The sequence below is a fragment of the Neodiprion fabricii genome, chromosome 2 (assembly GCF_021155785.1).
Source record: "Neodiprion fabricii isolate iyNeoFabr1 chromosome 2, iyNeoFabr1.1, whole genome shotgun sequence".
NCBI classification, from domain to species: Eukaryota; Metazoa; Arthropoda; class Insecta; order Hymenoptera; family Diprionidae; genus Neodiprion; species Neodiprion fabricii.
Genome location: NC_060240.1, coordinates 34,151,191 through 34,173,512, shown reverse-complemented (window position 1 = coordinate 34,173,512; position 22,322 = coordinate 34,151,191). Strand labels below are relative to the sequence as shown.

Sequence of the window (22,322 nt, the reverse complement as noted above, 5' to 3'; positions counted from 1 at the left end):
AATCAATTAATTAATCAATAATATAATAAATTGTATAAGATTATTCATAGCTACTGAATATGTGCTTGCACGAAAGATGAATTGAAATAATTTATTGTAAACGTGACAAGTTTGTAATATTTCAGATGAAATATAATTACAATTGCCATTAAATATTATAAGAATATTAATTAACTAATTGATGATATAATAAATTGTACAAGATTATTCATAGCTACTGAATATGTGCTTGCACGAAAGATGAATTGAAATAATTTTTTGTAAACGTGACAAGTTTGTAATATTTCAGATGAAATATAATTACAATTGCCATTAAATATTATAAGAATATTAATTAACTAATTGATGATATAATAAATTGTACAAGATTATTCATAGCTACTGAATATGTGCTTGCATGAAAGATGAATTGAAATAATTTATTGTAAACGTGACAAGTTTGTAATATTTCAGATGAAATATAATTACAATTGCCATTAAATATTATAAGAATATTAATTAACTAATTGATGATATAATAAATTGTACAAGATTATTCATAGCTATTGAATATGTGCTTGCACGAAAGATGAATTGAAATAATTTATTGTAAACGTGACAAGTTTGTAATATTTCAGATGAAATATAATTACAATTGCCATTAAATATTATAAGAATATTAATTAACTAATTGATGATATAATAAATTGTACAAGATTATTCATAGCTACTGAATATGTGCTTGCATGAAAGATGAATTGAAATAATTTATTGTAAACGTGACAAGTTTGTAATACTTCAGATGAAATGTAATTACAATTGCCATCAAATATTATAAAAGTGTTTTACTCACCCAGCACAAATCCTCGTCCTCCTCATCCTCCTCCTCGTCCACCTCCGACCACCTTCAACCACCTCGAACAACCACCGATAACCACCTCAGGTTATACCTTGAATAGTAATAAATATTTTCAGTATAAGAACACATCGAAAATATTGTGTAAGGATTAATATAATTGAGTAATTGATTAATTAATTAATTGATAACATAATAAATGGTAGAAGCTTATTCATAGCTACTGAATATGTGCTTGCGCGAAAAATGAATTGAAATAATTTAATGTAAACATGACTAGTTTGAAATATTTTAGATAAAATATAATTACAATTGCCATGAAATATTATAAAAGTGTTTTACTCACCGAGCACAAATCCTCGTCCCCCTTCCTGAATCACCTCGATTGCCCGCAACCACCCCTAACCACCCCCAACGACCACCGCCAACCACCTCGAGTTATACCTCGAATACTAATAAATATTTTCAGCATGAGAACAAATCAAAAATAATGTGTAAGGTTTAATATAATTTTTTTATCGACATATTTTACCAAAAAGATTATGAGAAGATTATAAAGTTATAGAAATTTTATTAGCGGACTGACAGCTACTGAATTTGGGCTTGCGCGAAAAACGAATTGAAATAATTTATTGCAAACGTGAATCAGGAACTACGGAGCGTTTATCCTGGAAGTCGAGAAATTTTATTAGCGGACTGACAGCTACTGAATTTGGGCTTGCGCGAAAAACGAATTGAAATAATTTATTGTAAACGTGAATCAGGAACCACGGAGCGTTTATCCTGGAAGTCGAGAAATTTTATTAGCGGACTGACAGCTACCGAATTTGGGCTTGCGCGAAAAACGAATTGAAATAATTTATTGTAAACGTGAATCAGGAACCACGGAGCGTTTATCCTGGAAGTCGAGAAATTTTATTAGCGGACTGACAGCTACCGAATTTGGAATTGCGCGAAAAACGAATTGAAATAATTTATTGTAAACGTGAATCAGGAACCACGGAGCGTTTATCCTGGAAGTCGAGAAATTTTATTAGCGGACTGACAGCTACTGAATTTGGGCTTGCGCGAAAAACGAATTGAAATAATTTATTGTAAACGTGAATCAGGAACCACGGAGCGTTTATCCTGGAAGTCGAGAAATTTTATTAGCGGACTGACAGCTACCGAATTTGGAATTGCGCGAAAAACGAATTGAAATAATTTATTGTAAACGTGAATCAGGAACCACGGAGCGTTTATCCTGGAAGTCGAGAAATTTTATTAGCGGACTGACAGCTACCGAATTTGGAATTGCGCGAAAAACGAATTGAAATAATTTATTGTAAACGTGAATCAGGAACCACGGAGCGTTTATCCTGGAAGTCGAGAAATTTTATTAGCGGACTGACAGCTACCGAATTTGGAATTGCGCGAAAAACGAATTGAAATAATTTATTGTAAACGTGAATCAGGAACCACGGAGCGTTTATCCTGGAAGTCGAGAAATTTTATTAGCGGACTGACAGCTACCGAATTTGGGCTTGCGCGAAAAACGAATTGAAATAATTTATTGTAAACGTGAATCAGGAACCACGGAGCGTTTATCCTGGAAGTCGAGAAATTTTATTAGCGGACTGACAGCTACCGAATTTGGAATTGCGCGAAAAACGAATTGAAATAATTTATTGTAAACGTGAATCAGGAACCACGGAGCGTTTATCCTGGAAGTCGAGAAATTTTATTAGCGGACTGACAGCTACTGAATTTGGGCTTGCGCGAAAAACGAATTGAAATAATTTATTGTAAACGTGAATCAGGAACCACGGAGCGTTTATCCTGGAAGTCGAGTTTCACCGCGTAGCGGACACGAAACGCGGGATCCGGGAGGTTGAGAACCCGGTACTCGAAATACGTAGCGGACCCGAAGCGCGGGATCCGGGAGGTTGAGAACCCGGTACTCGAAATTTGCGGAGCGCGACTCTCATCCGTCCGCTCTACTGCGCGGTTGTTTCCCGACTGAGGAATTCGGCTAGCTGATTTTGAATTGGTGACGTCACTTTCTGAACATCCGACATCCAAACTATGGTTTCGAACTTTGATACCATGTATGATGATGTATGATGTATGATGTACGATGTATGATGCATGATGTATGATGATATGATATGATGTATAATGATTTTAGTTTTCACATTTCATACAAGAAATACGCACTTTATCTCTCCTGCCGATTCCAGACTCAAGCGGCCAGGCCCTTCGATGGTCAGCCGTTGACTGAAGATATATTCTTCAGTGAACGGGTCGGCTAATAACGCTGCCGTTCTGCGACAGTTGGATGATGAAAAATTTCGCTCGTATCTTTCAAATGTGTGTTAAAATACACTCGAAGTGTTAAGAAGCGTCGTTCTTTCTCTCCCTATCACCTTTACCTAGGTCTTTAAATCACTACGCAGCGTTAAATACTGTCTCATATACGAAGCATCCATTTCATCTCGTTCAAAATTAGCGCATCCGTGATGTATTACAGTTACTCTGAATTTTTTTCCCATACGAACACTTTTCGAAAAACGATACTGCTCCTCCACCCAACGCAGATACTTCACTTGCGACGAGCTAAAACAGCGTTTCGATTCTATGCCTATGAAAATTCAAGATCGAGAGAGCAAATGAAGAGTTGTTGGAATAATTATGAATACTAATATTATGGAATACATCGAGCGCGCGTCAAATAGAATCTCATTTCGAAATGAATAATTCTTCTATTTTTATATCATAGCCAATTATTGTAAACAATCTAGTTTGTCTTCTGGAAAATTATAAAATTTATAGTATGCATCACATGCCAATCGTAAATGGGTCATATTTATCAATATCGTACATGGACCGCACATGCATACCTATTTCCTTTTATTTATCATATACTTTTTGGTCTCCGCATCATTATTACATTTGATCTATTATTATTTATGATCTATTCATACATTCTTCTCTCGGGTACCTATGCTTTAATTAAATCACTGTTTTGCTACGAATATTGGACGAAATTTGTTCTCAGTATCAATTTCTTGCATCACCGACAAGCCGGTAAGTACACACAGGTTAAGTACTGGCTTGGGCTTACCCATAGACTTATAAAAGTCTATGGACTTACCATTGCGAAGACTGTGTTACTCGGAAGGCGAATGCAGCCAGCATCAAGACGAAATCGGTAACTCTCTGATGTTCTGCAATAAGTTCTCAACTCTATCATTGGAAAATCTCGGGGAGCGTAAGCGCACGACGATTTTTGGTTGTCACATCAAAGCCCATTGGGGCAACTTTCTTTACATTCTTCAGTCAACGCTTCAGGAAGTGAAGAAGTAAATTCCCTAGATTATTCAATATGTTTATCGACAAACAATTCACCCGCTGAAAAAGAATGGCTTCGATACTGGATAGTAAGCGCACATCGTTTATTTACCATCACCCGATTAATAAAGAGCATGCTGACCGCAGCGAAGTGCAACTGTAGTAGTCGAAACAGAACAAATCACAAACATTAACAATCTACACGATAATGCGCGGATGTAATTATTCGTCAATGATAAATCATAATTTCTTTATAGTATAAAGTAATGTTCTATTGTACACACTGGTGAAATCATTTACTTATTCGTATGAAATCTCGACATAAATTTCGTGTGCATTTAATTCACGTGAAATTACATTGTTTCATGGAAGTACCAATTGCTTGAAATAATCAGTAAGTTTAATCAGGACCATTGCGTACCTTTTTTATCGCATTTTATCGAATTAGCTGGTAGATTTTACTTCCACTTTCAGATAGCCGCGAACGGTCGAACACACATTATACCCACGTCTTGTATAAGCCTTTCTACGCTTCAGAAGTGCCAAGTGTTGAGATCCGAGTTAAAGGCTGCAAAAATTTTATATTGATTCCACGTTAATATCGAATTACTGACACTAATCATCTGTGGGGTGAAGAGAGTTTGGAATTGAAATCTCCAAACAGTACTACTGTTCTTAATCTCATCAGAACGTCGATTCCAATGTTTTCATTCAATTTCGTTGGTTAATTCGATGATATTGAATGCAGCGCAAAGTGATGTCTCTAACATTTTTTAGCATAGAAATTCTATGTTTATGTAAAGCGCATTGCGTCGCCTAACATTAACTCGCATTCGTTTACTGCGAGTTTATCTTGCGGTTTTGTGGTTCAAAGCAGAATCGTATCGAGCTCAAAGCTTCAACTGAAATGAAACTACGAGGATATTTACTGGTGCTCTCATTCGACGTTTGCACATTCAGAAACGACCACGGCACAGTGAGCAACAACACAAGGGCTCATTGATTATATGGACCAGTGAAATACTGTTCGCATTAGGGACTGTCTTTGGATATCAAATATTCAACAATTAATATTACGTGGGACAAGATAATATCGCATGTGAATCAACTTCCTAGTTGTATCGGCGAAAAGGGTGGTGATTTAATGTGCTTAACAGAAAGCGCGAAAAGTCCGTGACACGTTATTCGGAAAACGATACACTCTGTGAGGAGGGTCAAAAATAAAGTTTTGAAATGTGTTTGGTTCTGGAATAAAATACAGAAATTTTTCATTCTATACCGTCAACACACAGGTTTTTTAAGTAGTGTATACCAGCAGGCGTTCTCGATTTTCATTTCCCCGACTGAGAGTTGTCCATTTAAGAGGAGTTCGAATCCAAAAGGTCCATAAAATAAAAGAGCATTGCGGAAAACGAGTAATATTCCCACGGCCCTCACATCGTTTACAACCATGGTGGAACCACCAAGTATGCCTAATAATTCAGACTACGTCGAGCCTAATCCTCCCGACACAATGAGTGAGACTCTACCAGACACAGATGAAGTGATCAAGATAATGGAACGGGGGACATTGGCCTGCATATTTGACTTGGAAAAACGACCGGAGGATAAACAGCTCATGATACGGAGGGAAACCAGGCAAATCATTTGGAAAAGAAATGTTAATCTTCGCTCGTACGATGGTTCCGGTAGGAAATGCACTCTCTTGTTAAAAATAAAACTTACGTACCTCTTACATCAAACTCGTTATTCAAATACCTGTCGAAATTTGCAGTCGAGTTCAGGGACATCAAAGAGATCAGAAGTGGCAGGTGCTCCAAGGATTTTGAAAGATGGCACTCGGAAACAAAAAAAATGAAAGCAGTGCGGGCTTTTGTTATCTATTACGGATCTAAGTTCCTCCTTAAAACAATATCTGTATACGGTTTGTAGAAATGCTTTTGTGAACCTTTGATTATTAATTTCAAAACACACTAAGCAGCATGTTTTATTTGAAAAAAATCTGTTAAGTGCCTACTGAAAGAGACCGTTTAATTTGGGAGTTCGGTCTACAGTGTTTGATGAGTGACACCAAGAAATCTTCGTCCGCCGCGCTGTTTCACAGTTGGTTGCAAAAAGAGTTTTATGAAATGCAAAGCGCGCAGGGAACGTGAGTAAAATATTCTAAAGCCAGGCAATATCTGCTGCTATTTTCATTCCGTTAATAATTTCATATTGATTGACTTGAACACGTTTAAACAGAATGGAGTTAAAAAATCTGAAGGTATTTTTATCACGACACAATTGTAATCTTTCCACCCCGAAACTTAAGGAATTTTTGGAAAATTTTAATCCAGAAAATCAAGACGAAATAGAATTTGGTGCTGCTGTTAAACTGTATCACAAATTATTGTCCGAACACGAAGTGAGTATATGCATAGAACTATTTTATACAACTCACAACAATCGTAATAACCAACGATTCTTATAGTGCTGACAATTTGTTCTTTCAATTTAGAAATTCACGGGCTACGACAGATTACTTAGTTATTCGGAAAACGGAGAAACCATGACTGTCCAAGAGTTTCATAAATTCTTGAACGAAGAACAGAAAGATCCAGTTACAGATGAGGCAGAGGTTGCTCGATTTATTACGGAATACATTCACGAATTACGAGAAGATGATGAAACACCTTACTTAATGATGACGGAGTTTTTCGAGTTTTTATTTTCCAAAGAAAATGAAATTTGGGATACGAAAAATGACCAAGTTACACAGGATATGACTCAACCTTTGTGCAATTACTGGATCGCCTCGTCTCATAACACGTGAGTTGACGAGAAACTCGTTCGATCAGGAAACCTTTACAATCAATTAATTTTTACGCTGATACCAATGATATCAATGCTCATTCGTACTGATCTTTATGACATAAAGATACTTGACTCGCGATCAATTGCTCGGCGAAAGCAGCTGCGAATCGTACGCTCGAGCTCTGAGATCAGGCTGCAGATGCATCGAGCTGGATTGTTGGAACGGATCGGATGGAATGCCTGTCATTTATCACGGACATACGGCAACGCCAAAGATCAAGTTTATCGACGTGATAAACACCATCAAGGATCACGCCTTTGTTACTTCTGAGTAAGTATTTATAGGGTATATAAGCGTCATAAATAATCCACAGTATATTGTGAAAAATGTATGGACGTCAGTTTTCACCAATTGTTTCAGTTTTAGCCAAATTTTGAACTTGTACGTTCGCAGAGCTCTATATTTCCGAAACGATCGATTATTATATGGAATAATATATACTTTACAGTTACCCAGTCATCCTTTCGATTGAGGAACATTGCGACTTGTATTACCAACGCAAAATGGCTTCGATCATGCGAAAAGTGTTCGGTAAAATGCTCCTAACGAAACGTATCACCAGAGTCGAGCCAGAGCTTCCGTCTCCGGAAATGCTACGTGGAAGAATAATAGTGAAACACGGAACACTCCCGGATCACGTAGAACAGAAACCAGTGGTAAAGCAACCAATTCCCGACGAAGTGGAGCAGGAAATGGACCTAAGGAATACCATAAAAAGCGGTATTTTATATCTCGAAAATTCAGTTGAAAAAACTTGGGTTCCGCAATTTTTCGTATTGACTGAACGGAAGTTGTACTACACTGATATTATTTTGAAGAATTCGGAAACAAATGTGGAAGAGGAAGAAACAGGTTCGACACCCCGAGCATCTGGAGTGAGCGTGCCATTTTACTACACAATAATTAAATATTCATATACACTTTTACGGGATTCCAAACACACATTTGCCATGCACATTTCTCTTTCGAAAAGGACGTGCCGAACGAGGAGTTACACTACGGGGAGGAATGGTTCCACGGAACGTTGAGCAAAGGAAGACAAGAGGCGGAAGAGCTGCTCAACCGCTTTTCGCACCTTGGCGATGGGACGTTTTTGGTCAGGCAAAGTGGAGTCTTTGTGGGTGATTACTGTCTCTCGTTTTGGCACGGAGAGAAGCCAAATCACTGCCGCATCAAATCGAGACAAGAGGGGGGCCGAACAAAGTTCTACTTTGTGGATACCATGTGTTTTGACGACCTTTACAGCCTCATAGTGTACTACAGGACCCACCCGCTCAGAACCCAAGTAATTGTTTATCTGATATATAATTTACAATGGCAGGGCTGAATCTCGGATGATTTCAATTCAAAAACAACTCTCTTTCGTGAGAGATTCACATAGTCAATTTAATAAGAATAATTGTAATGTCATCTTTCTAATGTCTAATGGTACGAAACACGAGGCTCACCAGCTCGCTATAAATGTTTCGCGGTCTGAGTCGTAAAAATGATCACTGATTTGATTTACGCTTTGCGTTATACAGCAAAGATCAACGATTTTGCTAACTCAACCGGTCCCTCAACCGAGTAAACATGAAGAGAAGAATTGGTGGCATCCTGAATGCACTCGTGAAGAAGCTGTTAAGCTTCTAAAAGAAGTTTTCCTTGACGGAGTCTTTTTAGTGAGACAAAGTGAGATGGAACCCCATACATATGTTGTTTCATTCAGGTAACTGTTAAAATGATCTATCATCCGGAATTGACGATAGATTATAACGTCGATTCTTCACCTTTCAAATTAAATTTCTCTGCACAAACTGCAGTCTTTTTAAAATAGTAACGAATTTACCAATCGTTTTGTGTTGGAACAGAGCAGACAGAAAGATCAAGCACTGTAGGATAGGGGTGGAGGGTCGCCTTTACACTATCGGTGTTTTCCAGTTCGAAAGCTTGGTCGAATTGATCAGTTACTACGAACGTCATCCCCTTTACAACAAGACTAAACTCTCTCATTCTGTTACCCAGTGTCAAACAATGATGAATCAGAATGGCGTGGTAAGAATTATAAAATTCATTTCACGTTGAAATGGTGATGATTAACGAATCATTCCACGTCACGGTATAAATACAATTTTGCCAAAGCTTCTGAATTTTTCAATCAAATAACCTTTCAACTTTGAAAGTGACGAAGAACGAAAGTATATTATCGCTTCGGTTGCCAAGCACTGCCATTATTTCTTACACGTTATACGCAATTCAGCACAGAGTGACGTTGTGGTCTTAAGTTTATTTTTAGCACTTTCTTGCCGATAAATGTTGAGAGGAATTCTCAAGCTAACAGCGGTTTGCGTATCGCATGCATTCCAGAATAAATATACTGCGCAGAAAGCACTGCTTTCACTTTTAACATAATTATAATTATTTTCCGTATTATACTTTTCAAAGTAAATTAAATAACCTTGCATATTGTACGTCTAGTAAGGCATTAAAGTTAACTACGTTCGTAGAATCATCATTATTCATCATTCATTGAATGCAAAAACTTTCACTTGTATTTTGTTGTTCTTTATCATTGTTGTAGAACGCAGAGTTTGCAGCCCTTTGCTCGGCTGGATATATGGATCACAGTTATTTCGCCGCAACGGTAAATCATTAATCAAGGAATTGACCATATGACTTTACGTCATTGGCGGTTTTCGATTAGATCGTGAATTTTTAATGCGTAATACGTTTATTTTCGATAATTTTTATCACATCGCGATCGCGTCGTATGAATATTTGAGCATGAAATCAAGTAAATATGAATTGCAGGTAACGGTGAAAGCGATTTATGATTACATAGCGAACCGAGACGACGAATTAACATTTTCGAAACACGCGATAATTACAAACGTCAACCGCGGCGACGGAAACGGAGGCTGGTGGCGAGGAGATCATGGAGGAAAAAAGCAACTACTATTCCCTTCCAACTATGTTGAGAATTTTGAACCCGACGTCAATCACGATGAAGTATGCTACGGAGTCGAGAGAATTTACATATTTATACCCTTTTTTTCAAACTTCTTCAACATTTTTCAACACCCGTTGTTATTCATAACCTTGTGATTACAATTTAATTGATAACATGTTTACATCACAGTCGCCGGAAATGATAATAGTGGCAAATCTTCAAAAAGGATCCCTTGATATTATGGGCGCAGAGGCGACTTTCATACCACGAGACCGGCCAGGAGTCAGTGGCATTATCAGAGTAAGAAACTCGAAAGTACCCGACGTAGTTTTTGATTTAGCTGCGTTGTCAGATGATTCCGCAAAGGATTGGATGAGGTGCCTTAAAGAAGCAGTGAAACACGCCAGCGCTAAGGTATTATCGCATATTTACTCGCTGAAGAATATTCATCGACGAATTTCAGACAGCAAAGTTACACCGAATATATACTAAAAAAATTGGTCCCTTCTTTCGCAGCAAAAGAAACGTAACGCAATGGAGCAAAAAAAGAAGATAGCAAAGGAAATGTCTGATCTCACGATATATTGTTGTACTGTTTCATTTGATAAGGAGTCAATAGTCCAAAATGGATTTGTATGCCACCAGATGAGTAGCTTCCAGGAAACAAGAGCTCAGAAGCTTATATGTACTCTGGAAAATAAATTTTTCCTCAAGTATCACCAGGTAAAATACGCGTAGGCATATTTTCACGCATAATTTGAGCTAAGCTAAGGAGACGACCTCCATTCATATCATTTTGCAAATTTTCAGTTTCAACTAAGCAGAGTCTACCCAGCAGGATTACGATTTGCTTCCTCAAATTACAATCCCGTTCCCCTCTGGAATTCAGGAAGTCAAATGGTAGCCCTGAATTATCAAACCGGGGATAAGTACATGCAGCTGAACCAGGGAAAGTTTCGAGAGAACGGCAAGTGCGGATATCTTTTGAAACCCGAGTTCATGAAGAAGGATCATTTTGATCCGTACGATAAGGATACGCTGATCGACGTAGACACTCTGAAACTTAAACTGATAATCATCGGCGCGAGGCACTTGAGGCAATTGCCGAAAGGACTCGGTTACCCTTCTGTCGATATTGAAATTATCGGTGCCGATTTTGATACCGGGGCTCACAACAAATACACGACACAGACTGTAGGTGAGTTAAATCGAAGAAAATATTTTACACCTTTATAACATGTATAATAATCCACGTCCGAGTTATTTTCACAATATGATCATTACCCGATACATCTCTTGGTTTTGCTCAGTTATGAGAATAATAACTAATGAAATACCTATATTTCAGAGAACAATGGCTTCAATCCAATATGGGATGAATGCTGCGAATTTGAGGTAGCTAATCCAGATTTTGCCATGTTGCGATTCGTTGTTCACGACGAAAGTGTGTTTGGAGAGGGTATTTTCAACGGCCAGGCTACCTACCCGGTACAAAATTGTTTTATATCTTCAATTGACTTTGAAGAAGGAAGTTGTTCTGAAATGTATTAATCGATAATAAGAGACTCATCGGCTCTACTAAATATTTTACAGTAATTTGCACATTAGCAGAGATTTCATTATTGAAGATTGTTAATAGGAAATAAAAACTTGTCGTACTTTATTCAGGTTCGTTGTTTGAGGTCAGGTTTCAGAAGTGTGCCATTGCAAAATAAATTCAGCGAAGAGATGAAATTTGCTTCACTATTAGTTCATCTCACCATTGAAGTTGTAAAGGTAAGTCGAACCATGCTGTATAAAAGAATATGTGCAGTAAGTTTATAAACAGCTTTGGTGTTGTATTGAATAATTGTCCAATTATCTTAATTTACGATTCCAGAAACCTGAAATAACAAGGACCGACTCATTTACAAGCGCATTACATGAGAGTACTCTGGAAATGAATAACATAACTGAGAACGGCAATGTATCAGTAAGTAGAAGCGTACATCTTAAAAACATTCATCACAAGTTACCAATCAATCATTCTCTGAAAACGAATGATTCACAAGTAGCATACCACGTAGTCGGCATAAATACGTTATTGCAGGAATCAGATCCCGATTCTTCAATTTTCTACTACTCCGTTGGAAGCAGCTCTTCCCAGAGCGAATTGGATATGACTGGTCACAGTCAGATTTTTATACCGTAGAAGATTTTCAGCGATAAGAGTGCAAGCGCAATGGTCTGATGGCAACTTGCTTGTGGAAAGGAACGTCTGAGGCCTGACTATCTGAAGAAGCGTTTGTACCGCATAAGCGTCACTAATTACGTATGTAAAATATTTCACACAGCGGTGTCGACACCTTGTTATTAAAGTGGTTCACCTTGGCACGTTAATGCTCACTGAGTAATGGATGTCAGAGGAATGTTGTGCCAAGTGTGAAATACCAATATTTGACGTTTCGTTCGAGAGTGATCGTTGATAAAAATTGGATCTTCAACTGAACAAAATAATCGTTATAATTATTATAACCGTTATTTTTTTATTATTATTTTTGTTATTATTTATATTTCAGTCATGTTATACAAACAGTTATTCTTTTACTTTTCACCTTATGTTTCAGATTAATATAAGAATTTATACGCGCTTGAACTTATGAATGAACGTGACAAACACATGATTTTGATTTCTTCACTACCGATTACTGTTATATTTTTGATTATTCCTCTACTACACGACGAAGGCATATCCGGTTAGATATGGAACTTTAGTTAAGTTTTCGTAAACCTCGTACGTGTAGATGTGTTTCAAAGCGTAATACTAAGGTTTGTAATACATTGGCACACACAAATACATTATATATAATGAAAAAAAATCACTGCTATAGATATAAACAATACAAATGCCATCAGTAATTTGAATCCATTCGTATACCATCTTCGATGCCACGAAGGAAAGAGCAATACTTTAAACATGTAATACGAATTAGTATGTGCCATTTAATAATATTCTGTGAAAAAATCAGTCTCTTAAATTCATGAAAATTTGCGAATCACCTTATACGATTTAGCAAGACTGCGAAGAAACACCATATACGTATACGTATGTATACATATTGCGGAGGTGCGAGTTCCCGAAAGCTTGTGAAGCAAGGTTTGGGTTCGGGACGGGTTTGTATCGGATCGAGTTTTTTGGCGATCCCGAAATTGTTGGGGAACCCGAAATCTCCGTAAGACCTGAGATCTGTGGGAAACCAGACATTTTTGAAAAACTGGAAACGTGGATAGCCTAATTTACCTAAAATTTGTAATATTGGACTAAATGCTGCTAAAAAAAAAATAGCAAATAGTATATACTTATAAATGACATCAATATTTTCAGTAAAAAGTGTATAATTTTTCATCGGAAGATCAGGAAATCCCAAAAATTTCGATGCCAAAAAAAAATATTCAGCATTTTCATCCCATTTTTGAGTCATGACGAAAAGGTGTGTTTTAAAATACCTGATTTTACAAAAAAGTTTCATCGATTTTAAAAATGTCCATATTCGCATAAAGGATATTTCGATTCGCGACACTTTTCCAAATTAGCGGAAAAATTTCGAAAAATTAATGGTATCAATTTTTGACCGAAAAAAGCCAAAAAAATCTATTGGACATCAAAATCTGAGGGGGTAAGGTCCATGATCCGTTGGTTTGATGTGGAATGCCCGATATACATATAATAGACATGGTAGGTAATACTACGCGTTTTTCACTGAATCGTCAGGCTCAAGTTAATTCGTTATTATATGGCACCATTAAACTGGTAAATACTAACTCGCTATTATGTAATCCAGGATGTGAATAGAACAAAGAGCCCAAATTCGAATTAAGCACATATTGTAAACGTTATTTCTAATATCGATTGGGAAGTTTTTGTTATTCGTTACGGACGTTAATGACAGATTAATATTAATATACGATTGCTAACTCAAATATAATTTGAATCATGTGAATCCATGATGAAACGTAATTCAAGGAAATTCATTAATGTTTGATTGCTACATCGAGATGTAAACTTTAATACATTTTAATTGGTATAGTGTCGTTTGAAAAAAAAAACGTCGAACGAAGTTTGGTAATGTTTCGTCTTCTGTTCAAAGTTCTCGTCTTTTACTTGCACTGTTTTTCACGTACATACTTTCACATTTGAGCTCTTCGAAAATTACGCGCCATACCTGATACACATTATATGAATATATTAAGAAATTACACGTTAATGACAGTTCAATCGATTGGGGATTTTCATTTTGCCTTTCCAGGTCAAACAATATTATGTAACAAGTTCGATTTTTCATTCGCAAGTAATAGCTGTCACCTTGGCTGCGACTGATTATTTGAATTACATAAATGTAGAAACTTCCACAAAAGAATAATATTGATAGAATGAACTTGTAACGTCTGCTTATTTATCCGTCTTACCTTGCGAACAATGTTTCTTTATATTTTCCACCTATTAATCCAAAGGAGAGGAAAAAATAACCTTTGTTCAATTGTTTCAACTTCACAAACAAATGACGTTTTCAAATTGATGTTTGCTAGGATAACAGATAGTATGATTTAGACTGACGGTGAGAGGGCCTTGATAAATAAAATACATAATAATAATAGATATAATACAGAAATGAAAAAAATTGTTGACCTTATTTCAAGAACTATTCTTCGCATTCAAACAATAATCAAGAATTCTCATTCTTAAAATTGATAAAACTGCGATGCTGCGAACAAAGCCAAATCATAACTTTGATTGAGGGACAGAGGAAGCACGTGCGGCTGGCAACATTCTGATATCAAGGTACGATCCTGGAGGACTGAGTAACTTCAAATTATCTAATTCTGCAATTAATGCACTTATACGTATTTTGTCAGGGTAGTAAGCTGTGTGTGGCGGTCTTCCAGATGACTTTATAATGCCCATCGAAACAAGGCTAACAAGTGTAGAAGTATAAAGGTCGAGAGATAAAGAATAAGGGAATCTAAATATTCCTTGACCCTCGAATAATAACAGCTCTGTTTGTTTTTGTGTGTTTTTCAATATGTAGCATTCTTTAGCTTCACCGATTTCATCGTTCCACTGAAACAGAGCGATAAAAAGAATTATTTTAAGAAAAAGGGAACGATCTATTGAGTATACAAGTTGTTAAACTTGATTTTCTCAAATACTCTAAAACAAGATTTCACAGATATTCATAGTGGTGAATGATAGCAAACTATTTAGATGAAGAAGGACAAACCAGAATCAAATAATGAATCTACTTGAAACAAACTACTTGATTTCGAATATGAATCGAATATGGAATAAATCAAGCTTTTCATATGTCACAAGAGTTGTAAGCAACGGATTTACTTCATCTAATCAGTGCCACAGATAGAGTCAATGTAATATTACAATTACACAGATATTACCTGATGGAGTACAGTGCACGTGACATAAGAAGCAGCGAGGAAAGGCAACAAGAGATTTCGTAGGAGAGAGAAAAGTTTATTGTTATTGCCCGTCACCACAGAATTGTTCTCAAGCCGTATGCAATCCTCAGCTATTAGGAATGATAATCCTTCCTCCCACTCTGCCATAGCTATAGGTTTTTCAGAAACAAATGCAAACTCGGTACAAAGCAATTCTCTGAGAATTGTATACCTTGCAAACGATGACTCTGTAAAAACCAATTTCATTATCTATCGGTTAGATTTTGAATACTTTTTGTTATGAATAGCAAAATTTGTATCACAACCAATTTCTCAGCTATTGACCTAGTTCTACAAGACTACAGCCTGTCATTACTGTTATCTGCATTACTGACTCATGTTATTATTTCAATTCTATGTTCATAAAATGCAACTACAAGTTAGAGATAATTCACTATCGATTGTCAGTTCAAAATATCAACATCTGATGTAACTATTGAAGAAATTTACATTGACCATTCGTCATCATTTCCGAATAATTGACCTAGATTATTTATAAATGTGTATTTACCTTTACTAGTACCAAATTTGACAATAGATACTGCTACTAAAGCTGGCTTAGCCAGGAATGCCATCGAGGGATTCACGTAAGTTGCCATATTAATTGCTGGCACAGCTAAACGCATAGTTTTCTCAGTCAACACATGGCCTTTTACTTTTCTTGGATCGCTGGCTTGGGATTCTCTGTGTCTTTCCATCAGCATTAATTCACCACATGAATCAAATTTAAGCAGCTCGCGATGTGTAAACAGAGAATCTAATACTTCAATTTTCACATCGTCGTCATTCACATCGCTTCCAGGTCTGTACAAGATCAATGTTTTTTACTTAGCCTGTTTCCTATGCGAAAAAGGAATCAGGTTTGTCACATTCATATTTTCGTAGGTTTTACCCCAAGCATTAAAAAAATCCTAACGGCCAATCATGCAAAGTTGAAGACAATTATGTTTGCGCACAAATAAATACACGTGAGAAACATTCTTGGCTGGTCAATACTAAACAGTGTTCACTTCATGAAGGAATTCAAAACGGTCGTGAGTTCTAACAACTTGGAAATAAATATTTAAAAATGAGAAACTGTATTCTTCAACAATATTGAAGGTTTGTAAAAGTTGTCGAAAGCCGTTACATAGTGTTCACTTACTTGTTCCCTCCAGGATGAACTAGAGCCTTTATTGCACGAGTAAAGATGTCTTTGAGCCAACGATAATCAGCTAATAAAGTTTCAAGAATATAAGGCTTTCTAGGATGAGAGTGTACCCTTTCATTAAACAGCAAAGCTATAAGATTGAACGGTGAAAGCGGGGTGTGACGTTTCTGACTGTCAATAATTGAATATGCCAATCCAGTGACGACTTCAGTTGACGGTTTAGAATACGGGGATAAAGCACTTTTCCTAAGGGAATCAACGTCAAGAAATTGACGTGCTGAAATAGGCGGTGCTACATTAATGTATGCATTTCCATAGGCACAAGGTTCTTGCAAAACTGACAACGATTTAAAAAGTCCTGTCGTGGATTCTGGTGGTTTGGGAACTCCCAATAATTCGTACGCAAATAATAGCTCTTCCAATGGACGATCGTACGTAATACTCACTGGAACAAATTTAATATCGGGCACTTCCGCCTTCCACAAAGCATCTAAAATCATCCCGAGCAAACCTGCCAAAGGTAGTAAGTATCGCAAATATATAAAGCTAACGAATAGTAAAAAAAAAAGTCGAATAGACAGAAATACATCTTTTTTACTGCTCACCATATTTTGGTGCCAAACTTTTCTGGCTCCTGCTACGCGTACCCTCAATAAAAAATTCTATCGCCCTTTCGCTATGTATCACGATGGATGATATATATGCTTTGAATACTTCCTTGTATAATTGGTCGGTGGCAAAACTGCGGCGCATGTAAAATGCTCCTGTTTTACGCAACAATTCACCAACGACTTGCATTCGATAAAAGTCCATTCCACTAGCTATGTTTGGTATAGCCATATCGTTAGAGAAAAGTACGTACGACCATAATATAAAGTCTAAATAACTTCTGTGAGTTGGTACGTAAACGTACTGCACCGAGTCGTCACGCATTTTTTCTTTAAGATCCAACAGAAAAGTCTGATTTACTCGAACACTCTTGAGTATCCTCTTTAAGCCTTTCGTCACTAAGATACCTAGACAGTAGAACAAATATTAGCATTCCCATGAATTATTCATCATCCTCTATTGCTAAAGGTAATTCTTACTATTTGACTAAACATTTGCCAATATGCATCTAATTACTATCTCGAGGATTTGTACATTTAAACAGACCTCATATTCATGAAATTCTTTCATTTTTCATCTCTTTTTTCAGCTCTCAGACAATTAGTATTGAAACATTTTTCAAGCTTTAACAAGTTAGAGATGTTTTGTGGCTGATTTTTCTCCATCTCAGTGATGAATTACATACAATGATGTCAGAGATTCTCGTGATACAAACAATTGATGTGTAAAATTGAAATTATCAACTACTTTGCAATATAGAATAATTAGTTTATCAGCGCTGTCATACAAACATGACGTAACTTGTTATATCAAAATTATGGAAGATCGAAAAAAAAATTAGCACAATCACACAGTTGAAACGAAAATTAACTGATATAAGTGATTCAATTTTGGAGTAGAAACAGCGAACTTCTGAAACGAGTTTTCTGTTTGCTACAGACTCTCAAATTACATGTAGAGACATTAAAGTAGTTTACCAGACTGATGAAGAGTGAAAAAGACATTTATTGGAAGCTTGATAAAATCTATTTAATGTGGGTAGATAGTATACGATATGTGGAATTACCTAGACACCTGATTGCTGACAATTGTGGCGCGCCTGCCATTTCTTCCAACATTTCACGAGCCTCATTTTTCACAACAGAAACAGGAACTTTTCTGTCACTGGCTAGAGCTTGAATCAATAAAACTATCCTGGGACTGTCCAGGATTGCTTTGATAGTTTGCTCTCTGGAGTATCGCAGAGCACTGGGCAACTTATGGGGAAAAACAGGATGAAGCGAGCGGAACATCCACATAACATCGCTTGATACTCGTCGTTTTTCGAGCAAGTCTGCAAACATTGTATCTGCTCCCTGCGAGCCCACTGTTTCCACCTTTTTCTGCATCATTTTTTCACCGAATGACTATCACTTCCAACAATCCGACTCACCGACAATTCAAAGGTGTAGTCATCGGATATTGAGGTGGGAAATAATTCATGCAAAGAATTCAAGATAGGTTTAATCTCATTAGCGTTGGAAATTCAGTTCCTCAGGCAACAACATACAGTGTCGAAACATCGGGAACCTGGCACATTTAAATACACCCAATAATTGGCATCGCATCTGGACAGTGACCACTTATTAAACACCACCCGAATTCACTACTTCTCGCCTATGGTCATTTCATATTTTTATCTCTTATTCGGCAGACAGAAATTAGATAAACAACGCTATGCCAACTTACCGCGCTACTTCACAAGCAGACGAAACGCGCGAAAATGATCGATCACCTACATACATACACACACTTCGCGCACATGGGTGAATTATATAACCTCACACCGACAAGTGTGCGATGCTCAACACTACAAGGGGAATACCTTTTCCAACTGACTCGACCGCTCCGATTGGTCGTAGTTCTGAATTTTGCCTCTTATCTCTTCGCTCCGAGGTTCGATCCTACCCTGACACTTCCACGCCGTGTTATGCGGCTATTCAATCGTGTGACGTACAAGATTGCAAGGTTGTTCGATGCGTCGTCTCACTTGCGACAGCTTTCTTCGCGGTGCCAAGGCCTCGCTACGATTATGGAAGGATAACAACTTTTCAATTATCAGTCAACGTTGTAAACGTAGTTATTTTGAAGTTTGAGAAAGCTACAATCGCCGGTGCCGCCCGACCGCCGACTGCCGACTAATAACTATCCTCAGGTACTATCGGAAGCCTCTGAAGTCTGGCGATTGTCAACAAACAAAACGGCGCGTTTCTTTCCGAGTTTGTACCGTGGCTTGCAGTAAACGGCATCGAGGAATCCGCAAACGATTATTTAAAAGAGGGAACTAATTGGCGATCTCTCTGACGCACCAAAATTGCAAATTAGGTGTTTGTCTGGCCATTATTATGTAGCGATATAGGATTCAAAGTTGAAATAGATAAAATTTCTGCAGCTGTAGCGGTTTCTACTTCAGATAACCTCAAATGTTGTTATTGTCTTGAATAAACTTTGGAATGTTGATCTCTTCTCGGACTACGTTGCGTTCCGTTTTAGTTGATTCAATTCGTGTTATCAACGCAATGATGAATATGAAAAAATGATAAGTTTTATAGTTTTGAAATAGATTATCCCGACACAATAAAAAATTTAGAAACGGGTCAGGACTGGTCCATTTCGAAAATTACTCACTATTATGAAAACGAAAGCATGGCAATCAGGGTTTATGATGGATATAATTGAAGATATGTTGCAATTCGACTTATAGGGGATTGTTGCTTACAGGATGGCTACATGTACCAACACAGTAGCAATGGGCTTAGATGCGAATCAATCGAGCAAAGAGTGCACGGAAAACGGTAACATTGGAAACATTGCACTGCCAGCAAATGACACAGCAGCTGAAAATTTGTCTGAACCATCTCGATGCTTTGTATGCGACGTAAAAGTTCAAGGCCGTTATTACGCTTTGGCCACTTGTCGAACTCAAAGCAGCAGAGCTCGCGTTATAGAGAAATTAGGCGAGCTTGTTGGCGAGAGGTATATTGCTCTTCGGTTTTTATGTTTGAATTTCACGCAAGATGAAAAATTCGTAAAGCTTTGTAATCACATTTATTTAGTCCTAATACATTATTTGTATCCATTAGGTAATTAATAATTTGTTTTCAAATCATCTTTCACAGATATATGGTTGTCATCTCAGAAGATGACCTGATATGCAGAGGATGTGCCAATCTGATGAATACTCTCGATAGACTTGAGAATGAAATGCGGGGTGTAAAAGATGTGATTTTGCGCTTCCTAGAACGCAAATATTCATTGGAGGAAGGAGAACTTCTGGGCAGCAGTGAAACGGTTAAACCTTGCCAGCCACCGCAGATCACTAAGAGCCATACCCAAAATGGGAGTGGTTATCACGGACGGAAAAGAGCAGCTGTTAGTGCTGTGGATGTATCCTCCGACGGAGGAAAGCAAAAAAAATCTAACAATGTTTGGATGCAATGTGACAAATGTCGATACACAACTCGGTACAACGCATTTATGGTCCATCACATTCGACAACATATTAAACAGCGTATTACGTGCGACAAATGTGGTGTACAAATAAAAAATCAGCAAAGTTTTCATCTCTGCAAAGAGCAAGAATTCAAAAATGAAAGTGTTGATGTGCCAGAGATCCAAAATAATGTGAAGGGTATGCACCAAAGTTTATACAGTATCTATTCTTAAGGAAAGTGATCGAAAAATTGTGATCTTAATCCAGTTTATCATACTTCAATATAGATTTGGGTTTGTCTAGTACGTACGGTTATTGCAATTGATACTAGGATGACATTTAGCTATCTGTTCATAAAATTATTTCATGTCGCACAAAGCAATCAACTTTTTTTTTCCCAGGTCGAGCCTCGGTATAATTATATTGTTAATTGTAGAGTGGTTCCAAATTGACAACTTTTCACATTTGTTTTCCACAGAGCCTGTGGTGGAGAGTTTTGCAACAAGTACAATTGCGCTCCCAAATTGTGAAAAAGATGAACATATATCAATTGTCATCCCGCAATCGGATCATCAATTGGAAGATGAATCAAAAAAGGAAACTATGCAGCTTATCCGACTGTCAAGTCCTGATCATCTTGATCTGCAAAATATGGTTACTTCAGGTATATCTGTTGACAATTTTCCTTATGTGATTTGAATTCTAATTCACATCTACCTGGGTTATTACGAGTGAGTTGTTATGATAAAATTTTCTTCACAGGAGATGTAAATATGACTGGACACGAGGTGTACGTACGAGTATTACAGCATGTTGAAGATGAACATGGGAACCCTCAGGTGGCTGTCGAATCTAACAGTAACGCGGGCATGGTTGTGAGTGTAAAGGAGGGGTCTGGCAAACAGATGCTAACTTTAGCAGAGGACGGTAGTTTAGAAATGGTTGAAGTTACTTCGTGGGATGACGTTCATTCTTCCCAATCCGATCCAGACGTGCCATTTTAAAGGTGCTAATTCTAGCAATGTTCAAGTTATTTCGTTATACTATTTACGTTTATACGCAAAGATTACTTCTTACCTAATGATTTAACGTTTAAAAATTATACTTGTCATCAGGGACCTGATAAATTAAATGTGTTAAACAAGAAAGTTTAGAGTTACTCGTGATCACGAAAAGTTTTAAATGACCTTTGGCACCTGGATATGTTTAAAGTTTCACTTTTATTCGTAACCAAAAATTGCTTCATTCCAAGATTCGGTGTAATCGTTTGGTAAGACAACAGTAGAAGGCAACCTCGATTGTTATTCTTATCTGCTTTTGTTTTAGGGAAAATAATATAAACAAATATAATTTTGCCCATGCCAATATCGATTTAAATCTCATCTAAACTGACTAGCGTCTAGTCATATCTTACCGAGAAAGAATACTCTGGTTGTTTCTTACATTACAATGATTTCTGCTTATATCTGTGCTGACTTGGCAGTGATTATTATTGACCACCACGTTGTGACACTTTACGGAAAGCATAGAATGTCTTAATTTGAGTTTTCGAATTATGGATTTTAAATCCTGGCTTTCTAAATTTTCATAAAAATTTCACGTTTTTCCACTACTCCATATTTCTATTAGGCATACGGTTTCTGCGTGTGTATT

General features: G+C 37.1%; 3 protein-coding genes and 2 long non-coding RNA genes across 11 annotated transcripts; 2 read left to right on the top strand and 3 right to left on the bottom strand.

Moving 5' to 3' along the window:
• Positions 1 to 3,587: 3,587 nt before the first annotated feature.
• LOC124176547 lies at positions 3,588 to 6,024 on the bottom strand. 3 transcript variants are annotated; one of them, XR_006869412.1, is made up of 4 exons: positions 5,924 to 6,022; positions 4,587 to 4,733; positions 4,223 to 4,322; positions 3,588 to 4,041 (listed from the first exon to the last, which is right to left on the bottom strand). It is a non-coding gene; the product is annotated as an uncharacterized LOC124176547 (long non-coding RNA). The 3 variants fall into 3 exon arrangements; XR_006869413.1 differs by having other exon boundaries at positions 3,588 to 4,322; positions 5,895 to 6,024; XR_006869411.1 differs by having other exon boundaries at positions 3,588 to 4,322.
• Positions 4,804 to 12,789, top strand: LOC124176538 (1-phosphatidylinositol 4,5-bisphosphate phosphodiesterase gamma-1-like). The gene is made up of 19 exons (XM_046557951.1): positions 4,804 to 5,853; positions 5,940 to 6,089; positions 6,176 to 6,314; positions 6,407 to 6,569; positions 6,663 to 6,973; positions 7,083 to 7,289; positions 7,468 to 7,894; positions 7,993 to 8,304; positions 8,543 to 8,727; positions 8,870 to 9,053; positions 9,580 to 9,642; positions 9,810 to 10,007; positions 10,138 to 10,362; positions 10,465 to 10,671; positions 10,759 to 11,146; positions 11,297 to 11,436; positions 11,617 to 11,724; positions 11,828 to 11,920; positions 12,038 to 12,789. Exons 1-19 carry the CDS (start codon positions 5,616 to 5,618, stop codon positions 12,137 to 12,139), a joined length of 3,840 nt encoding a protein of 1,279 aa, XP_046413907.1. The 5' UTR covers positions 4,804 to 5,615; the 3' UTR covers positions 12,140 to 12,789.
• On the bottom strand, positions 11,344 to 19,148 carry LOC124176546. The gene is made up of 3 exons (XR_006869410.1): positions 19,062 to 19,148; positions 11,608 to 11,739; positions 11,344 to 11,485 (listed from the first exon to the last, which is right to left on the bottom strand). It is a non-coding gene; the product is annotated as an uncharacterized LOC124176546 (long non-coding RNA).
• LOC124176539 (dihydroxyacetone phosphate acyltransferase) lies at positions 12,425 to 19,067 on the bottom strand. Its single transcript, XM_046557952.1, has 7 exons — positions 18,926 to 19,067; positions 18,264 to 18,766; positions 17,194 to 17,604; positions 16,583 to 17,099; positions 15,950 to 16,242; positions 15,379 to 15,626; positions 12,425 to 15,046 (listed from the first exon to the last, which is right to left on the bottom strand). The coding sequence occupies exons 2-7, from the start codon at positions 18,586 to 18,588 to the stop codon at positions 14,708 to 14,710; spliced, it is 2,133 nt and encodes a 710-aa protein (XP_046413908.1). The 5' UTR covers positions 18,589 to 18,766; positions 18,926 to 19,067; the 3' UTR covers positions 12,425 to 14,707.
• Positions 19,149 to 19,253: 105 nt separating the features above from the next.
• On the top strand, positions 19,254 to 22,297 carry LOC124176543. 5 transcript variants are annotated; one of them, XM_046557961.1, is made up of 6 exons: positions 19,254 to 19,391; positions 19,958 to 20,212; positions 20,356 to 20,867; positions 21,148 to 21,333; positions 21,432 to 21,675; positions 21,921 to 22,296. In XM_046557961.1, exons 2-5 carry the CDS (start codon positions 19,959 to 19,961, stop codon positions 21,671 to 21,673), a joined length of 1,194 nt encoding a protein of 397 aa, XP_046413917.1. In that variant the 5' UTR covers positions 19,254 to 19,391; position 19,958; the 3' UTR covers positions 21,674 to 21,675; positions 21,921 to 22,296. The 5 variants fall into 5 exon arrangements, with proteins under 5 accessions (XP_046413917.1, XP_046413913.1, XP_046413915.1 ...); XM_046557957.1 differs by having other exon boundaries at positions 21,432 to 22,296; XM_046557959.1 differs by having other exon boundaries at positions 19,261 to 19,391; positions 19,941 to 20,212; positions 21,432 to 22,297.
• Positions 22,298 to 22,322: the final 25 nt, after the last annotated feature.